The following is a 20,538-nucleotide window of genomic DNA, read 5'->3' as shown; positions in this document are numbered from 1 at the left end:
AGGTACGAGCACACTCCTCTCTCGTGCGACTGCTGCTCTCTCCCTTCACCAAGGGGAGAACAAAAATCACGAATCTACGACGAGAACGAGAGAGACTCGATCGAGTTGCTTTCGTGCACAAGTCCGTTTCATGCGCGTTTCCTCGAGTTACGCCGAAGAAAATTCCGAAAGAAAGAATAGAAATAACAAAAAATTCAAAAGAAGAAAGAAAATTATTGAGAAAAGGGTTTCGTTAAATGATAGAAATGAATCGTTCACTTCGAATCAAACGACTCGATTAAATGGTCTCTTTTCATAGTTATAAAGACAAAGTTATAATCGCGTTCTCATCGAAATGTCCCTTGCGTAGAATCACCTCGACGATCAAATAAAAGGAGAATAATCGGACGATTCGAAAGAAGTATGGCCCTATGATAACGTATTATTGGAGAATTATAAGATTGAGCAATTACGAAAGCCTATAATATTTTCGTTCCCCACGAGTAAAACGTTTGCTGCTTTTCTTCTAAAGGGGTGAATACGTGCATAGCATCGACGATAATGAAAAAGAAAGATGATTGAACGGTACGTAATCGAAATGAAATTAGAGATTACTTGTCAGTTCGGCTTCACTCTTCTTTTCTGGAGCAACGAAAATAAGACAGCCGAGTTACGGAATGCCTGACCGGTTAGTCAGAGAGCATTTAGTCATTCCTCTTATACCGAGTACTCGGTATCGCGCGCTCACCGAGAACTCACCGTTGGTAACTGTCCAGATCGCGAATTAGCTAGCGAAAAAAGCCGCCTGCGGAGAAGCGGCACACGGAAATAAACGCATCGACCGATCGCAGTGTGTCTTACCTACTGTTCTAGACTTACGGTCGCCTATACTCTTTGTGACCTTTCTAATTTGAAGAACGTTCGTGTTTTCTCTCTCTCTCTCTCTCTCTCCCTCTCTCTTAGTCTTATTGTGTTTTTCTTGGAAAAATACGAGAAGGAAGTAACTGTCGGCAAATCGACGATTATTTACTTCGGACCGAACGACATTTAATAATATTAATAAAATACGTACGCTCTTTTTATTGTAACTTTAACAAATGCAGAGAAAACGTAAAAGAAGCGTTAAAAGGTATCCAATGTTCCGCTTGGTAATGTGACTTTGAAGAGATTTTATTGCTATCTTAATCGTCATTTCGAAAACAAAGCCGAAACAAAGCCGAAGATAATGAAATTGAGAAGAAAAATTTTTAACGAAAAATTCAGTCCGATTGTCGAGGAGTGGATGAAAAGAATAACCGACCGTCTCTGATTCATGCTTAAAGTCACGAGCCGCTCGTGGAAGGCAAGAACGACGTGTACGGCGTGCATGCGTGCACACGCACGCGCTCGTGCAAGCGTAATCAAAAACACACGAGAGAGATGCGCGTACGCTCCGTTGCTCCTCTCCCTTCGTTTCGCGGCTCTCTTTCATTTTTGCCGCCTTTTTCGTGACTTTCTCCGTGCATTCGCGTCTAAAGAATTTTTTCTATTAAAATTTCCGCATTCTCTATTAACGGCTTTTTTCGTTGTGTCGTATTAATCGGTGTTTCAAAGCTATATAATAACTTGTTTTTGAAACATTTCAGTTAAGGTTCAATAAGATTCGGAAATTTAATGTCGATCGGTCGTAAAACAGTAGGATGGCGGGCGACGGAGATATCTGAATTTCTTAAATTTAGCTTAACGGTCGATTATACGAGTTTCGTGTTGCTCAAAAAATATTACCGAACGACAAATATACCGTGTGTTTTATAGAGTCTATGTATATCGGAGATAACACGAGGAAAATTTATACGAATACCAGAACGCTCTGTCACTCTTTAGTGGCACGCGTTCAACTTATTTTTATATTTCGAGTTATACGAAATAAACGATCGCTCGAAAGGAGAATCACGTGTCTTGTGCTAGTTCAAATTAGTTCTAACTCGATCGTTACGGCAGACAGTTGACAAAGAAAATATAATGATCGGCGTACCATTCGAGAGGGGGAGGGGGTGGGGGAGAAGGCGCGAAAAAAAATATCAATCCTTTGTCATTTCCCGTTGGGAAATAAATAAGATATGTAAAAAGTGAAGAATAAAGTTCTTGGCTCGATCGAAAAAATAAATCAACCTCGCGATTTGTGGCAAAACGTTGCATTTGACTTTTTCGAATTGATATTTATTATCGTTAGCGTAATAAATCCATCATTCTTTTAATATACAAGTCGGCTCGAGACGAGTATAAGGGGAGGATAGGGGGTGGGGGAATTTACTCACGTGCTTCCATAGAGGTGTCGTCCCGATTGGGTGGTGGTAACAACGTGGTGGAAAGTACCGTCGTCGTCCCGGTGTTCGTCGAGGATGAGGACGACGACGGCGAGGAGTCGATGACCTTGACCTCCTCGCGTAACGTCGACTCGTCCTTGCCCAGTTCTCCAACTTCCTCTTCCTCTTCTTCCTCTCCTTTTCCTTCTCTTTCTCCAGAGCTCGGCCGTTTCGCTAGCTGGTGATTTTCCGCTCCCGACAGCTCCTCCTCATCTCCAGGATACGAACTCGCTGACATCGGCTCGGCGACTGTTGTCGTCGTCGTGGTGCTAAGCTCGACGACACCACCACCACCACCATCACCACTACCACCAGTAGCAGCAGCACCACCAGTAGCAACACCAACACCACTACTACTACTACCGCTACTACTACTACTGCTATTACTACTACTACTACTTCTACTACTACTACTACTACCACCACCGGCAGCAGCAACGGTAGCACCGAGTACGAGTTGCTCGGTACCACTGTTACCACCCTCTTTGTCTTCTTCTTCCTCTTCTTCTTCTCTTCCACCTCCCCCTTTGTCCTTCGTCCTTCCAGGAAGACGAGTTGCTAGGACTCTCGTTCTCCTCCTCTTCCTCCTCCTCTTCTTCTTCCTCGTTCTCGTTGCTGTCACCGTCGCCGTTGTGGTAGCCGTCGCTGTCGTCGTCGCCGTCACCGTCGCCGTCGCCGTCCTCGTCGTCGTCCTCGTTGTCGTCGCCGTCGTCGTCGTTCTCGTCGTCGTCGTCGTCGTCGTCGTCGTCGTCGTTGTCGTCGTCGTCCTCGTCGTTATTGTCGTCGTCGTCGTCGTCTTTCTTGTTGTTGTTGTTGTTATTGTTGTTGTTGTCGTTGTTGTTGTTGTCGCCGCCGCTGCCGCCGCCGCTGCCGCTGTTGTTGTTGTCGTCGTCGTCGTCGTCGTCGTCTTCGTCGTACTTCTTACGATAGCAGTTTTCGTATTTTTTATCCTCGAGTCGTCCTCATTTCCATCGACCGAAAAGGACAAAGTTGTCGATCTTCGTTTCTCGTGACACCACCACCACCACCACCACCACCACCACCGACCGATCGAAGAATCCAAAAGAAGAATCGATCTTAAACAGGGTGACTTGATCGAAAGAGGATGAGAAGTAGCGGAAGGAGGAAGAAGAGGAGAGGAGGAAGAAGAATTCGTGGGGGATGGCCGGTGATCGGTCGACGGCAATGTTACCGTGGCCGTAGTCGTGCGATCGCCCTGAAGAACGACGACGAGAAGAAGCAGGAGTAAGCCCACTCCTGCCCCCGTGATGGCCCAAGCGAGCCTCGATTCACCACCCTCACCACCGCCACCGACAACGACCCCTCGTGATCTACATCCAATACTCGTCACCGACTCTCCCTTCTTCCTCTTCTTTTTATTCCAATTCCTCTTCCCGAGGATCTTGTTATCCGAGTAAAAACTGACATTTATCTATCACCGAGCCGATATCGAAATACCTGCGTCCTCCGGTCTCTCTGATAATTAAGAAAAGTATCGGCTTTGTTTCCTCCATCATCGCGAACAAAGACGATCAATACATTCGAGAATGATAGAACGATAATCCTCGAGAAATCCAAAGGATCCTCTGTTACTTTGCATCCTTTTTCTTCTTTCCTCTTTCCTTTTCTTTCCTCTTCTTCCTTCTTTCTTTCCTTCTCTTCTTCCGATATCTCGCCAATTGCTATTGCAAGCTTTTCTCTCTGATGGCACGGGAGATACGCGTTTCCTTCGGGATATGGATCTATTGAATTTACCTGAAACAGGAAAGATATCGATTTGTCTTTTTTTTTCTTTTCTTTCCTTTTTCTTTTTTCTTTTTTTTTTTACAATTCTCATCAATCTCTCTTTCTCTTTCTTCGTCGTCAAACTGGGCTAAGTTATATACTTGTTTTCTATCGTACGTACGTACGTTATTAATGATGTTTATTAACTCGAACCATTAGTTCTATTTTCACGTAAACAGTCTTATGGATTCCACGATCTCTCTTTCTCTCCATACTCCGCGAGGTCTCCATATCTCTTCGCAAAGAGCGAAGACTTGGGCAATAAATTTAGATTCTCCCGTGGAAAAGAGAGACTGAAGTGAGAGAAGAGGTGTGGGTTACGCGAGGTCCATGCCTTCCTTCCGAAATTTGTTTACTACACGGAGACACGAGGAACGGCTCTAAGTATAGACGACTCGCAGGGAGCGAGAAATCATGAAAAACCTATTTTTACAAACGGCACGTAGCGCGCGCGCGTACGCTCGTGCACGAGCAGAAACATTGTTGCGTTGGGGAACCGTACTTACTCGTCGTGACTCGTCGACAGTTTATGTATGAGAATGAGAATAAGGAGAGAGAGAGAGAGAGAGAGAGAGAGAGAGAGAGAGAAACTGCTCCGTTTTCATCGGGCTGCTATTCTCTTAATGCAAAAGTCATGTACTCGCGTTACCTAGCAGGACCTCCAATTTTTGTCGCGAGGGAAAACGCGAGTCGTCGATCTAACCTCGACGATAACGAAGAGAGAACACGTTTATTTCGCCTGAAACTTCTCTTATTTCTCGAAGAGTAAAAAAAAGATGTTTTCGTTTTTAATAGGAATGTTGCGGAGAATTCTATTAATACAAAATAGATATTGTACGGAGATACCAAAATATTCTAGATGAAAAAAATGGAATAAAAGACAAAGTTTGTCAAAAGAAAAAGGAGAAAAAACATCAAAATTGTTATTATTCATTGCGTATCTCCTCGAACTTTGCTCTAACCTTTTACACGTGGCTCGTTCGTCGAAGATAATTTTCTTCGAGGAGGAGAGCAAAGGAAGAGAATGTAACGGGGAAAGAAGGGGAGGGCCAACAAAGGGCTCGTCGAGTGTTTCGAGTCGCGCGTGACAGGATTCTCAAGGAAGGTGGCTGCAACGTTCTTCGCGGAAAACGAAAGATAGATAGAGAGAGAGAGAGAGAGAGAGAGAGAGAGAGAGAGAGAGAGAGAGAGTGCGTGCCAGCTAGAGGGAATTTGCTGTTTTCACAGGGAAAAATGTGCGCGGCACGCGCGCTGACGTTCTATTTTCGAATGAAACGCGCGATCAGGGGACAAGAACGAGCCTCGTGGAGAGGAAGAGAGAAGGAGAGAAAGAGAAGGAATACGACGGAGGGTAACGGTACGAGAGAGGAAGAGGAACGAACGGCTTCGTCGAGATTGAGAGAGATAGACGAACCGACTGAATGCATCTTGGCGGAAGAGAGACAGACTGAACTCGAGAGGGAGACAAAGCAGAGAGAGAAAGAGCGTGCGCGCGCGCGTTAACGTAGAGGGAGATGAATAGAGTGCGTAATGCGTGTGCACAAGCGCGCAACAAGAGAGAGTGATAGCGAACGAGGGGAAAGAAAAGAGAGAGAAAAAGACACCGGACTAGCTAGCATGATGGACATCGAAGAGTGACTCGCCTCGCGTTAGGCGGCCATGCTCGGTCTCCCTCGCGTTCCGACAAGAGTTCCGAGAAAAGAAGCGGTGTCTCTTTCTGTTCGACGAAAGAACGAACGAACCAACTAAAGCTTAAACTCCTAACGCAAGAAAGCTTTTCAAACATGCTCTCTAAAGGTGAATCATGATTTACGTTGTGGGAAAGAAAGAGAAAGAAAAATAGAGATATGTGCGATGTGAGCATGCAAGAGAGAAAGAGAGGTACACGCACCGTGTTGACCAGCACGCGTCCGCTCCTTGATGAGCTGCAAGGGGAGGGGGTGGTTCTCCTCACGTCGACGATGCCTAATACATGTGTGTGCGTGTACGCAACGGTACGGACGGCGATGATCATCAACAACGATACACAGCGACGATCACAGCACGATGATGGAAGATAGATTGCGACGATGACGTTGACGACGATGACAACGATGACGTCCACACCATGTGAATCTCCGTGTTTTCCAGGCCACGAAAGAGAGATCAAAGAGAGAGAAAGACAGAGAGAAAGAGAGAGAGAGAGAGGGAGAGAGAGAGACGCGCGTCGCGTAAGATTCACTGCGTCTATGTATTACTCCTATACATATGTATATATTTGTGTATTATCGTGCGAAATCGTTCACGCTGCGTGCGTGCATGCGTGCGTGCGTGCGTGCGTGCGTGCGTGTGAGCAACGAACGAACGAACGACAACAAAAAGGCGCACCAAGGCCCACGATAATATTACTTCGACTATCGAAAGAGAAAGAGACGCGAGAAATGAGGAAGCTTGCTCGTCTCTCTCTCCCTCTCTCTCTGATAAAAACAGAGAGAGAGAGAGAAGGAAGGAAAAAAAAGAGAGAGAGGGAAAGAGAAAAAAGGTGGGAGAGCACGAAGAGAGAACCAGGGCTTCCGTACGAGCGAGCGAAGCGAAGGATCCACGGAGCAAGCGGTGCTGCCTATCGGATGGCACTGCGTTCAGCGCCGCGGTGCGCGACTCTCCTCGGTCTTCCTCGTATCTCCTCGTTGCTTCTCGTCTTTACTCGGCAACCCTCGTAGCTTTTCGCTCTTTTTCGTTCCCTCGACAAGGGAACTAACAACAGAAAAGAGAAGAGTCAGAGAGAAAAGGAGGAAAAGAGACGCTACGCGAAAAGAGGGGAGAAGTACTCACGCCGATACCTATTCTCTCCTCTCTTCTCTTTCCTCTCCATCTTCTTTCTCTATGCTTACTCTATGTTTCAACCTCTTCATCTACGTCGTCTCTTTCCCTCTCAACGACGACGACGACGACGACGACGACGAAACCGGTTGACTGATTTCCTGGCGAATGACCCAACGCGACCCGATTCGTTTTTCCTTCCTTCCTTAGTTTCTTTCTTGTTTTCTCTCTCTCTCTCTCTCTCTCTCTCTCTCTCTCTCTCTCTCTCTCTCTCTCTCTCTCTCGCTCTCTATTTTCATTATTTACTTCGCCAAGTTACTCGATTTCTATATGTCTTACTATTTACATGCATAGAAGGCATTAGGGAAAGTTCATTGATCGAAACACATGACCAGCTAACGCGTCTATCTAAGAAAATATTATAAATGACTGCTTTCAAGGGCACTGCGAACTGTCGGATAATCCAACGTGGCTTGGGGTCACGTGATATGATTGTACTCATTGGTTTCTTACCAACGAGAAGTCGGTAGAGCAATAATTTATTAGTAAGGTTAATTGTGGAATATATTAAAAGTCGCACGACACGATATGCGTACTTGGTTATGGGTCTCGACGGATGAAAACCTTTGTTTCTCACCCCTCGAATGCCTCCCTCCCTCTCCTTTACTACCCTTTCTAAGAGCCGGTGGTATCGACGTCACAGCTCCTATTATTTCTTCTTTAGAAAACGAGAACGTCACTGCGACTAAGAGACAGAGAGAGAGAATTCAACCGGACGAAAAGTACCACGACTCGATAACTTCTTGCTTATTGAAGGATTCCATCGGTTTTCTCTCTTTTGGCGAGTCTCTAAAAAAATATCAATGCAATCATTAGCTTCGACGTTGAGCGAATATTAAAAAAAAATTCATCATCAAGATGAAACAATAGATTTCATTGAAATGAGACACTCGTTAAAATATATAAAAAACAAATCATGTAATATGAATATCTTGACTCGGTTGATAATTTTGAAAAAGAAATCATCTATAAGTTACCTAAGAATTTTACCGACGATGCAAATTCCTCAGGAAAAACAATTCCCAATTGATCGTATTACACGATTCACACTCTGTATGCAATAAATATTGGCAATACAATCCTCGTCTGGGCAGACGACAGCAGGAAATCCTATCTCTTGCCGATAAACGTACTTTGACCTTGCTGTACGGACTCGTAATCGTAAGAAGAGGAGGATCACCTCCGTCTCGAGTCTACGTTTCCATTCGTGGGGTCATCTTTGGAATAGTGAGGAGAGAGACCGAGAGGGAGGGAGGGAGGGAGGGAGGGAGGGAGAGAAGCAACTCATGCAACGACGGTAAGTATTCGCGTTGATTGAAACGCCTGAGGCGAATCGACTCGTTGAAGGTGGGAGAGCAGTCTTCCTCTTCCACTTCCTCTTCCTTTTCTCGTTCAGTGCTGGTAGAGATAGCAAATGCAAAAATGTATTAGCAAAGCCAGCGACATTCCATAGCGACGACGTACTTGGAATCGGCCGGCGAGTTCGCGGAACCGACACGGTCACCCGAGAACTACGCTCTATTTAAAGAAACGTAGGCAGCAGTTAAGTGGTGAGAGGACCGTCCAACCGATTCCCGTTATTATCAACCTTCGACGACCTTTCGAGCCGGTCCACGCGTCATCCTCTTCGAGGTCACTGGATAAAATTTCACGGTTGATACCTACACCAATAACAATAACAATTCTTACGATTATTCATCGCTCACTTTCTCCTCTAAATCCTCTCTTTAAGATCTCTATCACGCAAAATTTATAAAGAATAGATGAATCCTGAATTTAATTGGAATAGTAAATACTTCGATCGAATTTCGATTTAAAGAAATATTATATTTCTTTAAGTATAATTAATAGCGCTTAATATAAGTTGTATAGTGCGTAGATACATTTAGAAAAAGATATTTTATAAACGTACCGAAATATTATAGCGGTAGATCGCAAATAATACAGAGGCAGATGATTAACTACGTGAAGGTTGCCGCATATAAATTAACTATAGGCTAGGCATCGTATAATATTATTAGTCGCATTCGATGAGCTTTCTTTCGATTGTGGTCGATTGTAGACTAATTCGTCGATCACGACTTTACTCCTAACCTATTTGACAAAAAAAAAACCGTGGATCCTTTATTATTCCGAAAAAGTGTTTACACAACTATTCCGAAATAATTAATCGATCTAATTTTTTCCTATAACTTGTAGATATAACGAATTTCATAATCACTACGATATATTTACCATTAAAATTCACTCCAATGCATTATTGATAAATCCGAAGTTGAAAATATAAGAGTTAAATAAAGTCGTAAAAGATCGAGCAGTGGTATTAAGGCAAAATGATCGATCGTTAAAAGGTGAGAAAAGTATCGATATCGTAAAAATAAGGAGAATATATTCGAGAGAGAAAAAAGTACGATGTAAAAGTACGACAGGGAAAAAGCCGATTTTATTTTTTCGAATAACCCTTAAATGCGACGATGATCCGACTTGCTAACGATACGTGTTAAAAAAAGCGTTTTAAGAAATCGATAGATATGGAGGAAAAAGGTGTACGTTAGAAAAAAAGTATGCTAATTTACCTGTAATTGATGAGAACGATACGCGGAGCTCTAGCACAAACCAACCGATGGCGTAGTTTTTACCGGCAAAACGATAACACTACGCCGGGCATGCGCACTACGTCCACTTTCGATAATTACGTTCCAATAAATAAATTATTACTTTCTCAAGCTTTTATTAAAAATCAGCCTTTTGTAATATGAAATTTAATAGAAAAACGATCTTAAATAATTTTATTAATACGAATTATGACGATGGAGTACGCACGACTATTGTTACTTCTATGAAAATAATTGAAATATATGCGCTTTTAATTATCGCGAAACGAACGTAGGCCTTCTTCTATCTTTTAAACCTCGCGAGTCAAAAAGATTCCCAATTAATCTCGACAATCTCGAAAAAAAATGTATCTAATTCATTAATGGTTAATCCATATACTCATGTAATGGTATCAAAGGAATATAAAAAATAATTTGGAATATTTATTATGGATTCTATCAGTTTCTCGAAGAAGAAAAGAATATGATGAGAAACGAGATCCTAACCTATATACTATTAACCTATATAAATCATGAGAAAAGGAATTGGCCCATTTACTTATATAATTTCTTGGGGAAAAGCGCCTTTTAATACTAAAATAGAAGAAAAAAAATCTCTATCGCTTATTTGCGCACAAATTTTCCAGGACAATTCCACGGGAATACCTCGAATCGAGCTCGGCGATGAAGGCTTTAACCTACATACGCGCGGACACTACTGACCTATATAAGTCGACAAACTAACCTATATAATATCTTGGAAAAGACCTGCTTTAAATACCAAGGTAGGCGACAAAAACTCTCTTGCTAGCTTCCACATTGCACACATGTACATGAATACCAAGCACATGAGTTACCAACCATTCATAACAAACTATGTAACTTTAATTGCGTAAAAAGGACTTTTTCTAACATCGATCATTTATAATATTCTTCTAAATTCTTTGACTATCTATCACAAAAGTATTAGTTCGCCGCTTGAACAACCGAATAGCTTCTTTCAGCTAGGGTAAATAAATTTTGTGTAAGATTTGTGTTATATCGAAGCTTTAAAAAATGTTTACAGACACATTTGGAAACCATTGAAAAATTTCAAATAGAATTAAAAAATTATAAAAGCGAAAGAACGCTTTTCGCAATGCCGAACGTAAAAGACAGTCACTGTGGGTCGTGGCTAACAAAAAGAAAAACAAAAAGAAACTGCCGCTGGATCACGAGACGAAGGGAAAGGAAGGAGAATCGGTCGATGAAAGAACAAAGACAAAAACGCGAAGCGTACGCGAGCTGACATGCATGCGTGCGTGCGTGCGTGCATGTGCGTGCGTGCATGTGTGTGTGTGTGTGCATGTGAGAGAGCGAGAGAAGGCCGACAAGGATGAAGGGACGAAGATGAAGAGGAAGGGGGAGGGGAGGGTTAAGGAGCGGAGAAACGGGACGGAGGTTTAAAAGAACCTCAAAGACCATAAAGACCAAGTGATAATCGGTCAGAGACCCTTTACCGGGGCCAGACGGCTATGCGTTCTCTTCGAGTGCGCTGGGGCAACAGACAACAACGAACAGACGTACGTATGTATGTATATACATATGTATGAGAAAGAACAGGGATGGTCCCGAGACACAATCGACGTGTAAGTCTCGACTTGAACTTTGATCGTGACACGAAGAATCGAACTCGACTCGTTGTTCTGTGAAGTAGCTTAATGTTACCTTTAAATATGTAAGGTATGCTCCTTCCTAATGTGAATTCTTCCTCTACTTTCCTGAAATTGGCATTTCATTTTCTTCGATTGTTCTATCTCGTTGACCTGCTGTTTAGAATTATTTTTCATTAGAAAGGAAAAATGATCTGAGTTGAAAGATATATAGAAAAAATAGAAAAAAAAAATAATAATAATAATAAATAAATAAGTAAATAAAAGAATCGGCAAATTTAGCTCTTTTTCAAGCACGGTCTCTCCTATTTATCTTCCTCCTCTTTCTTCTCCGGTTTTACCAAAGTCGTTCAGTCGACAACGACTAGTTCCTCATCGTACAACCACGTACGTTTATCTTCTTCTTTCTCACTCTCTCATATAGCTGGCCATATTTCATAAATAATAAAGCGGATACCCGGGTAATATGCGAGCGGCTGAAAGCGAGACACGAGCCTCGTCACCGTCGGTGATTTTCATTTCTCACGGGACGCGACGCGCCCGTTTAAACCCATTCAACGAAGCCATTCGACTCGGGCTCGCGTGCTCGACTCATTCTTTTTCCGTCCGTGGCCGAATGCGCTCGCGCGTTCAACTCTGTCAGTCACAGTCACTGTTCCTTCGTCCATCCATTCGTATGAACGTACTTACGTAGAAGAAAGAGAAGGAGAAGGAAGAGGCAAAGAAGGAGGCAACTTAAGGGCATCGTGCTTGGCCATCGTGCTTGGCCATCGACTCAGCGTGCATCGTCTCTCTTCCCCTTTCTGTCTTTCTGAAACTGCTCGGAGGGCCTTAAGACCAAATAGCCTTGATCGTGCCGCATGCGAAGAATATCAAGGTTGCTTCGAGTGAAAATCTTGTAGAATTTTTTAAGAAAATGAAAGAGAGATGTAATATTAAATAAGGATAATAATTAGACGAATATTTACATGGATATTAATTCACAAATAATATCGATTACCTCGGGACTCATTACACGAAGATGGCTGCATACAAAGATCCGATCAGAGGAGAAGCGACAGGAAAGGGAGGCTTTTCTTTCCATCCATCCAATATCCGAAAATTGTATTTGATCTTTATAAGAAAAGTTACTGGTTCTACATATGCATTTGAGTCCCTTTTATACTATTATTAGCTTTTATCCCTACGGACCCAACATCGTATAATTCCTGCGGTAACGAGTCTCCCAAGTCGTTGGATCGGATTCTCCTGTTATTATTCCATCGAATACCGGAGGCTACCTGAAAAAGAAGAGTAATAAGAAAATAGCAAACGTAACGCAAAGATGGCTCCTCTTTCAAGTCAATTCGAATTTTAGTGGCTACTTTTTTTGCACCTGCCGATCGTAATCGTCACGCACGAGTCTGCTTTCATATCTTCTCAATGCGTCTGAGTATAACTGATGTGCCTCATATACGAATTAAAAAGAGAGAGAGAGAGAGAGAGAGAGAGAGAACAAAACAAAGAAGACAATTTGTTATTTTATTCGAGAACCAGAAGTAGGTGCACTCGAGAAATAATTAATAAAGCGTTATCGTAGCGGCAATTAACGAAGAGGTAACGATCACCAAATTCTATCTTTCTCACGTTATCCCCACGATCGAGCATAGCACGAAAGCGTTGAGTCTGTCTCTCTCTCTCTCTCTCTCTCTCTCTCTCTTTGTCTCTTTCTCTTTCTCCCTATAGCGAGCGAATAACGGGCCGTTTCGTGCGATCGCGCACCCACCTTTATTCTTACCGGCTATAGTTTCGCACATGCGATAAGTGCACCTGTTGAACGATACCGTATCGATGCGAGTAAGCACCCAATAAAGCACCCCTTTACGATCCTAATCCTGCAGATCGAGAATGCATTTAGTATCAAGCTATCGAGAAGAAAAAAAGACATAAAAAGACCCTATCAAATCTTAGATGACATGAAACAAAATACCGGATCTCAAGAAACACATAGTCAAAGGGAGAAAACTGACAAGTTTTCCAAGAAGGTAAAGAAAAATCGGTTTCCATCTTGGTTTTTTTCATTTTCTGTCTTGCGAGAGGTACGACGAGACATTATAGTGAAAAGAAGAAATTCCAGCTCCTTTCTTTATCCCTGTCGTGCTAAAACGAAGAAGATGGCGAGGACGAAGACGGCGATGGTGGTGGTGGTGGTGGTTTGCATGATTTCAGAAAATTGGACGGGTTTTCCCCCATGACAGGGAGCATCTATTCGACTCAGTTGTACGAAGCAGACACAGCAAGGAGATCGTTGAAAAATACATGCACCATCGCCAAGCTGCCTAGCACCCCCTTCGTACCTCTTTCACGATTCCACCCTCTATGTGCGAAAGCTCAGCGAGAGCGTCGAGCGCAAATTGGATTATCGACGATCAAACACGGAATCCGATCAAATCGTTCGGAAGGGGCTTCATCCTTCATCTTTATCGGTTCAACGCCGTTTCTATAGCTTTATACTTATTCTTTTATGTATATCTACATACGAATGTAAAAGAACCACGCGAATAAATAGAAAAAAGAAAAGAAACCTGCCTTGTTTGGACGGATACATTAACGCCACATCCGAATAAAATCATTTCAAAGGGATCGGTGGATATTTTTTTCACTCTTCCGTTTCTTTTCTACGTTTCGACAGTCACGATAAGCTATCGAGAAAGCACCCAGAGAGATATATTAAAGAGCAAGAGAGAGAGAGAGAGAGAGAGAGAGCGAGGAAGGGAGGGAGGGAAAGAAGGCAGTGTTAACGACGGCCAAGCGAGGGGATCGCAAAAGAAGAAAACAAGCGGATAGAAGGATGGTAAAGGAAGGAATGAGAGGGAGGGAGAGAGAGAGAGAGAGAGTAGGGAAAAAAAATAAAAAGGAGCAGGAGAAAAAGGCATCGTCAGAAGCTAGGTAACCGGCAGGAGTCGGGAGTTATCGTCTGGCGATAAAAGTCGATGGCGATAATAACGACGATATACTCCGCCCTCCGGCCCTCCTTCGTTAGCCGTCCTCCTCTTTATCTCTCATTCTCTCTCTCTCTCTCTCTCTCTCTCTCTCTCTCTCTCTCTGTCTCTCTTTTGCACTTTAGATCCCTCCTTCCTCGAACGAGCGGGGTGATGCACCGGTCTGGCCTGCGTCCGCCTGTCTGGCTGTCAACGGGTCGTTGAACCCCCCCTTGCCCCTCTCGTCACTCTCGACCGGTGTCTTCAAAGCCTCGAGAGACTTATCGTCGTTTAAATGCAACGCTGCGCGGTCTCTCTGCTTCGCGGCTGCACACGCACCTCTTTCTACATCTCTCTTTTCTGCTTCGAGCTCATGAACTCGGATACAGATGCAGAGAAGTGACCAGGCCTGCCGTTCTAATCGCGTCCTTCACGTTTCTTCTTCTTATTTCTTTTGCTTTTTACGTAGAGATTAGGACGACTTCTTTCATACTCGAATCGCTCCAAATTTTTACTTCCTTCCTAACGACAAAGTTTTACTTTATTAAGAGAGAGTACGTCATTCGAATAAATATTCCTTGATTCTAAAGCTTGACTCGATAGAACCCGTTTTATAGCTCGCACTTTTGAGTATCGTAATAAAAAGGAGTCGCGTGACAGGCCAAGAGGGCTTTTTGGAATACAGACAGAGGAACCTTGACGCGAGTAACTCTCCTAAGTATCACTTCGCAAAGATTATAATTTTGTAAAGGGAAATAAATTAGATTCTAATTCGTTCAACGAATGAGTCGAATCGTTAAATATAAGAGTCGTCGTATATAAGGGGACTCGTTTTAGCCAGACAGAGATAGAGACCTGTATGCATTCTCGAGACGATGACATCGGCAATAAAAAGAGGATCTACTTGCAAAGAATTAATTCGTCTTAAATGGAGCCAAATGATGATTCGTTCGAGCATGCAAATGACAATAAAATTATTCTAAGGATTGAGAGAGTACATTTTGAAAACGTATCAAGAATCTCTTCTTTACGTCGATAAGACGAAGACAGATTTTTCGTTCGAAGAAAAAGAGAAAAGGAAGGACACAATGCATTTACCTTTAAAACAATTTGAAAGACGGTGCACTCAGTCACGCCACGTCGTCGCGAAATAAATTCCAAGATGGACGAGGTTGAAGGGAAAAAGAGTTGGGAAGAGAAAAGAGGGTGAAAGGAAAGAATAGAGGAAGAATAAGAATGAGAGGTAAAGAGAAGATGGTAGGAGTAAGATGAGTAGTAGAAGAAGAAGAGGAAGAAAAAGAAGGAGAAGAAACGAAAAGAGGTGTCTACTAGAAATGGTAATAATAATATCTGAAGGAGTGGAGAGGGGGTGCTAGGGCTGCTGGATTCCCGGCAGGAGGGTGGCAGAGCTACGAGGACAGAGTATTTTAACTTTTTAAGGGGGTGCGAGCAGAACAGTAAGAGAGAAAGAGAGAGAGAGAACGGAGCAGTTCACTCGAACAGTTTGGTTGGCTTGTCTGCTGGGGTGAATCGGGGGTTAGTCTAGACGGAGTCACCCCAACCCCTTTGCCACCCTCTCTCTCTCTTTCCCCTTGTGCTTCTCCAACCCCAGAGAGAGAGAGAGAGAGAGAGAGAGAGAGAGAGAAGCATTGCCGCCACCACCATCACCAGCAGCAGCAGCAGTAGCAGCACTCAGACTGCGAGCAGACAAGTTGCAACCAATGTCGTAGCGAACTCCCACTCTATGAGTTCGCCGATGCACTCGTCCAAAATCTCTTAACCATCCCCTCTTTTCTTCATCGTTCTTCTTCGCTCGATCCTACGAGTGGCCGTAAAAAAAATACGAGCTAACGAAAAGGACGATGAGCGTTAAGATACTGCTAAGAAGTTTAAATTTATCTATAAAGATTCTTTGATAATTATCATCAAATTCCAATAAGAAATTATTTTCAACGTATACAAAGTATGCATATAGTGTTTCTTTCTTATTTGAAATTTCTCTAGAAACAATTGATATTAATACCATAGCACGATGCTACAGGACAACATGTTTGATAGAAAACATTTCATCTCTTCGAATCTTCTTTTAGTCTAGGTACGAGTGTGCATAAACGATTCATTGTTTCGCTATGTAGGAGACAGAGAGAGAGAGAGAGAGAGAGAGAGAGAGAGAGAGAGAGAGAGAGAGAGAGAGAGAGAGAGAGAACAAAATACAGCAATAAACGTATATGAGTAAACAATGGTGCAACGACCTCAAGATGACCAACGCAGCGCTCGTCGTTTAGATAAACTGCGATTTGCTTCTCGTCGAAAGCATGATGCCGTTATTGCTAAATTCACGTAGAATGACTATTGCAAACGAAATACCATATCGTTTTTTAAATATTTGAAAGAAAAAAAAAACATGTTGAAGAAAAGTTTCGATAAAATTATCGTGGAAACGAAGGAACTAAAAATGAAATGTTTCAAAATTCCTCTTTTCCTCTTTCTCGTCCATTTTTTTAAGTTCGTTTTTCATTTCTGTCGAATCAAAGGTGAGAGCAATGCGTCAGGTATCGAAAAGACAAATTCTCTCAAGGTAGTAAAACGCAAAATACGCGCGGGATCTCTTTGATGTTGCCATCCGACTGTCCGGCACCTTGTAAAGCGTATTGAAATTTTGCAAGAGCAAAACGTGACGATGCGTGGTCGGTAGGAAGGCAGAGAGGAACAAACGGAGAGAACGAGTGAGAATGAGATAGCAAGAGAGAGAAAGAGGGAGAAACATATGCGGGCGGGGTGGACAGCGAGCTCAAAGCGATGCGTGGAATGTAATTGTCGGCCTGACGAAGAATGCGCGGGGACCTGACAAAGACATTTTTGTTACGGTTTTCCTTTTTCTTCTTTTTTTTTTTTTCACTTTACGCTAGGCAAAAGACCGAACCATTGAGATCTGCCATTACAGATGTCGCGCGCTTACCGATAGCTCCTCAAGAAGAATTCTACGATTGCCCTCTCATTCTCTCTCTTCATTATCTCTTTCGATTTCGATTAATAATAATAAAGATAATCGTGTCGGAGAAAGAAGCCGGGGAATAAGAAAAAAAGATGGTGACCGGCGAGCCGAACAAAAGGCCAGATCGTCACGTGGCTCCTTTCTCGCAATAATTTGTCGTACCCGCATTGCGACGAGTAACTGGGAACGAGATATAAATTGTTAATGCGACAAAATTATTGTCGAGTTAATGTTAATCATATTTTATACCAAGTTCAACGCGCTTGCTCGTTATTGTTGCACGGCTGTTGCCGTTTGCTGGCCATCTAGCCAACGTTTGTATATTCAAGAGTATGATTCTACTATTCTCTGACACGTGGATCGCTGTCATCACCAATCGTACGATTTAATCCACGATCTTTTTCCATTTTTTAAAGCATCGAATTTCAATTTTCTTTTCTATTTCAAAGAGAATAGTAAGTACTATTCTTTCCACAAAAGGTTCATTTTGATGCATCGCGCTTATCCATAAATCGAAAAGACAAACGTAATCTAGGAGAAAAGAAGAAAAGAAAGAAATTCGTTCACCTTCATCGGTGTAATGTGTCTAATATTCTGGTGACTAATATCCCTTCTTCTCTACTTGGTGCAAAACTGTGATGTATGATGCCTTCGTGCCGAATAACTTGACTCTATTTTTTCATTTGGGTTGCGCATCTCACAATCCGCTCGATGAAATTTAGCAGGAAAACCGAAGCTTTTATTTTTTCTTCTGACTTAAGAAGAGAAAGAAGAAGAAGCTTGGAAGTATAACGTTGCTTTTCCCGAACTACGAGGACATTTCATTGTCAAGTTTCGCATTTGAATGGCCTGAAAAAGAGGGTAGGAGCGGTTAAGATAATACGGTTCGTTCGGCTAAAAAAGTCGATCAAGCTTTTTGTCAATCAACAGAAAATAAGAAGGAAAAGAGAGAGAATCGGAATACAGGATGTAAAATAATAGCGTTTCAAGAGGCGGTTTCACACTCCGTACACGGAGAGACTCGTGCAACTACATATAAACCACGTTAGGAGGGCTACGGATCCAGACTAAACAAAAGCCATCTGGTTACATTTTTTTCTTTTTCTTTGTAATGTAAAGAGAGAGAAAGAGAGAGAGAGAGAGAGGTGGGAAGACGAAGGGTGAAGCAAGGGTTGCGTCGTACGCCTCAGGAGGGATAATAAGCATTTTGGCTTAATGTCAACCAGTAAAGAAAATAATCGCGTGCTTCTGGAAAACTGTCGAGCCTTACTTTTATTAAAATAATTTGCAAATTTTTTCAACGTATCCAATAAACACAACGTATCCATTAAGAGGCGCGTGTACTGTCGCCATGCTCCCGACGTAAACTCGCGCGTTATATACAAGGAAAACTAAAAATGGTGACCATTTTAGAAACGTGTCTTTTGGTCGTCGACTAAAATTAATCAAAAAACGAAGAAAGTTTGCTCGTCCCTCCTTTGCATCGGTCTTTCTATTCCTCACTGTTCAAAAGTACCTCTCTCTCTCTCTCTCCGTTCTTCGGACAAGAATTTCCCTTTTCCTTTTCGAAATCTTCCAATTCTTCACCCTCGAGAAGGATTCCTTCGAGCTGTGTTTTTAAGTGAGATCATCAAAATACGTGTCTCACCGCAGCACGCGTGAAACGACACCGCGTAGCTCATCTCTGGATATATATATATATATATATATATATAAAGAAGAGATAAAGTAAGAACATTACATGTTTTCAAGTTGTCGCTTTGAGATCATACTACATAGGTAGTCGAAGGTTGAACATTTGTTGCTTATCGTCTTGCGGAAAGGAGATGATCATTTTTGAACTCGTTGCCGAAAAGTAAAAAAGTTTATTATTAACGTTCGTTTGAACGATCATGAATACGAGATAAATAAATAGGAAGAAAAGAAATGACATGTACCGAACGCGCTTCTCACAAGACGCATACACTTTTCTCTCGCTGAAAAAAAAGGATGAAGGAAAGGAAGAGTACGAGCTCTCGACGTCGTCTTATTTATTAAGGAGAACGAAGGAGAAGCATTTAGAGGAGCAAAAGGAAGAGGAAAGAGAGGGTGAGACGTGGCCTTTGGAGGACGGTCGTTCTTTTACGAGCATGCACACCGCGAGAGATCGTCATAAATATGCGCTCGACGACGTTGATTCGATCGTTATTAGACAACATAGTTGAAGCAAGACGAGACGAACAGGAAAAGATTACGAAGAAGAAGAAGAGAAGGAGGATGACAAAGTCAACAAAGCTCATGAGACACTTTGTCTCGTGTTCGTGCCAGTCTCCTTCGTGCCTGATGCTTTGGGTATGTGTACGTCGAACGAACCGATCATCGAATTACGAGACTGACGATCGTTAAGCCAAACGTTTTATGGCGCCTTGTATTTCGAGCTAAAATGGGAGAAAACTCGTATTGATAGGAAAAGTAAATTCAAATAGAAAATTAGTTTTTTCTCTCGAAGTCGCTAAGCTTCATAGAAATGGTGTGCATAAAAGAGAAATAATTTTGAAACGGCATACCGTTCGATGGTCGTTCTTTCGACGAGTCTATCTGGTAATCTCGTAATCCTCGCTTCACGAGTTCCCATTACGAACTTTACCTTGCGCTTTAATGACAAAGGGTATTTAAAACTCCTTTCCTGTTTTCCACGACGAACTGCCGTGCTGGTGGTAGCGTATCGAGCCAAGCTCGATGAAATTTAATTAGCCCGCGCGCTTACCGCCGAGGAAACTACGCACTTCCCCTTACCAAACTTTACTTCACCTTCGAGCAAAATTACTTTCCTCGAAAGGAAGGACCGCCCGTTGGCGATCTTCAAGGTCGCTGAAAATGCGTCGCAAATTTCTTCCTTCTTTTTTCCTTTCTTCCATCCATCCATCCTTCCTTTCTTCCTTTTCTCGCTCTCGAGGGTGAACAAATTTCGCATTAAAAGGCGACACGTCGCAAAATAATCAATGTGAGGTTATTTCTATTGTCTATGATCTATCTTACCTGATTACGATCGATACCGGTCCAACGGGTTTCTATTCTAATACTTTCTATAATATTTTCAAATACTTGTTCATCTTATCGCCTATTAGCTTGTCGCATGACGTCGTCTACATGAAAAACATTTACAAAAAGTGCTTTATTATTTACGACTCGTCCTCAAGGGTCGGTCGTTACGCGCGCGCGCGCGCGCACCCACACACACACACACACACACGCACACACACATATATATATAGATTGTGATTTAGCCGAGAAGCATTGACATAAAGAGAGCGATAAAAACGTTTAACGAAAATGACACTCGATATCGAGCATTCTAACCTTCTAACGAGATCGCCCTTAATAGCAAAA

The 20,538-nt window shown here is 42.6% G+C and overlaps 1 protein-coding gene and 1 long non-coding RNA gene across 6 annotated transcripts in view; both read right to left on the bottom strand.

Moving 5' to 3' along the window:
* Nucleotides 1-3,079, bottom strand: part of LOC124429446 (AF4/FMR2 family member lilli-like) — a 51,774-nt gene extending 48,695 nt beyond the window's left edge. Inside the window, exon 1 of the mRNA XM_046974757.1 lies at nucleotides 2,277-3,079. Within this exon, the coding sequence (XP_046830713.1) occupies nucleotides 2,277-2,562 (286 nt within the window). The 5' untranslated portion in view covers nucleotides 2,563-3,079. The remainder of the gene's footprint in view (nucleotides 1-2,276) is intronic.
* A 581-nt stretch (nucleotides 3,080-3,660) lies between these two features.
* LOC124429463 overlaps nucleotides 3,661-20,538 on the bottom strand; it is a 31,953-nt gene continuing 15,075 nt past the window's right edge. Inside the window, exons 2-5 of one of the 5 annotated variants that reach the window (XR_006943455.1) lie at nucleotides 7,946-12,494; nucleotides 6,921-7,757; nucleotides 6,001-6,842; nucleotides 3,661-4,079 (exon numbers count right to left, since the gene is read on the bottom strand). This is a non-coding gene — a long non-coding RNA (uncharacterized LOC124429463). Of the gene's footprint in view, nucleotides 4,080-6,000; nucleotides 7,758-7,945; nucleotides 12,495-20,538 lie in introns of all 5 variants that reach the window. The other 4 variants (XR_006943457.1, XR_006943456.1, XR_006943454.1 and 1 more) reach the window with 4 other exon arrangements.

This window comes from Vespa crabro, chromosome 15 (assembly GCF_910589235.1).
Source record: "Vespa crabro chromosome 15, iyVesCrab1.2, whole genome shotgun sequence".
Classification (NCBI taxonomy): domain Eukaryota; kingdom Metazoa; phylum Arthropoda; class Insecta; order Hymenoptera; family Vespidae; genus Vespa; species Vespa crabro.
Note: the sequence above shows the minus strand (reverse complement) of the source record. Positions and strands in the feature narration are given on the sequence as shown.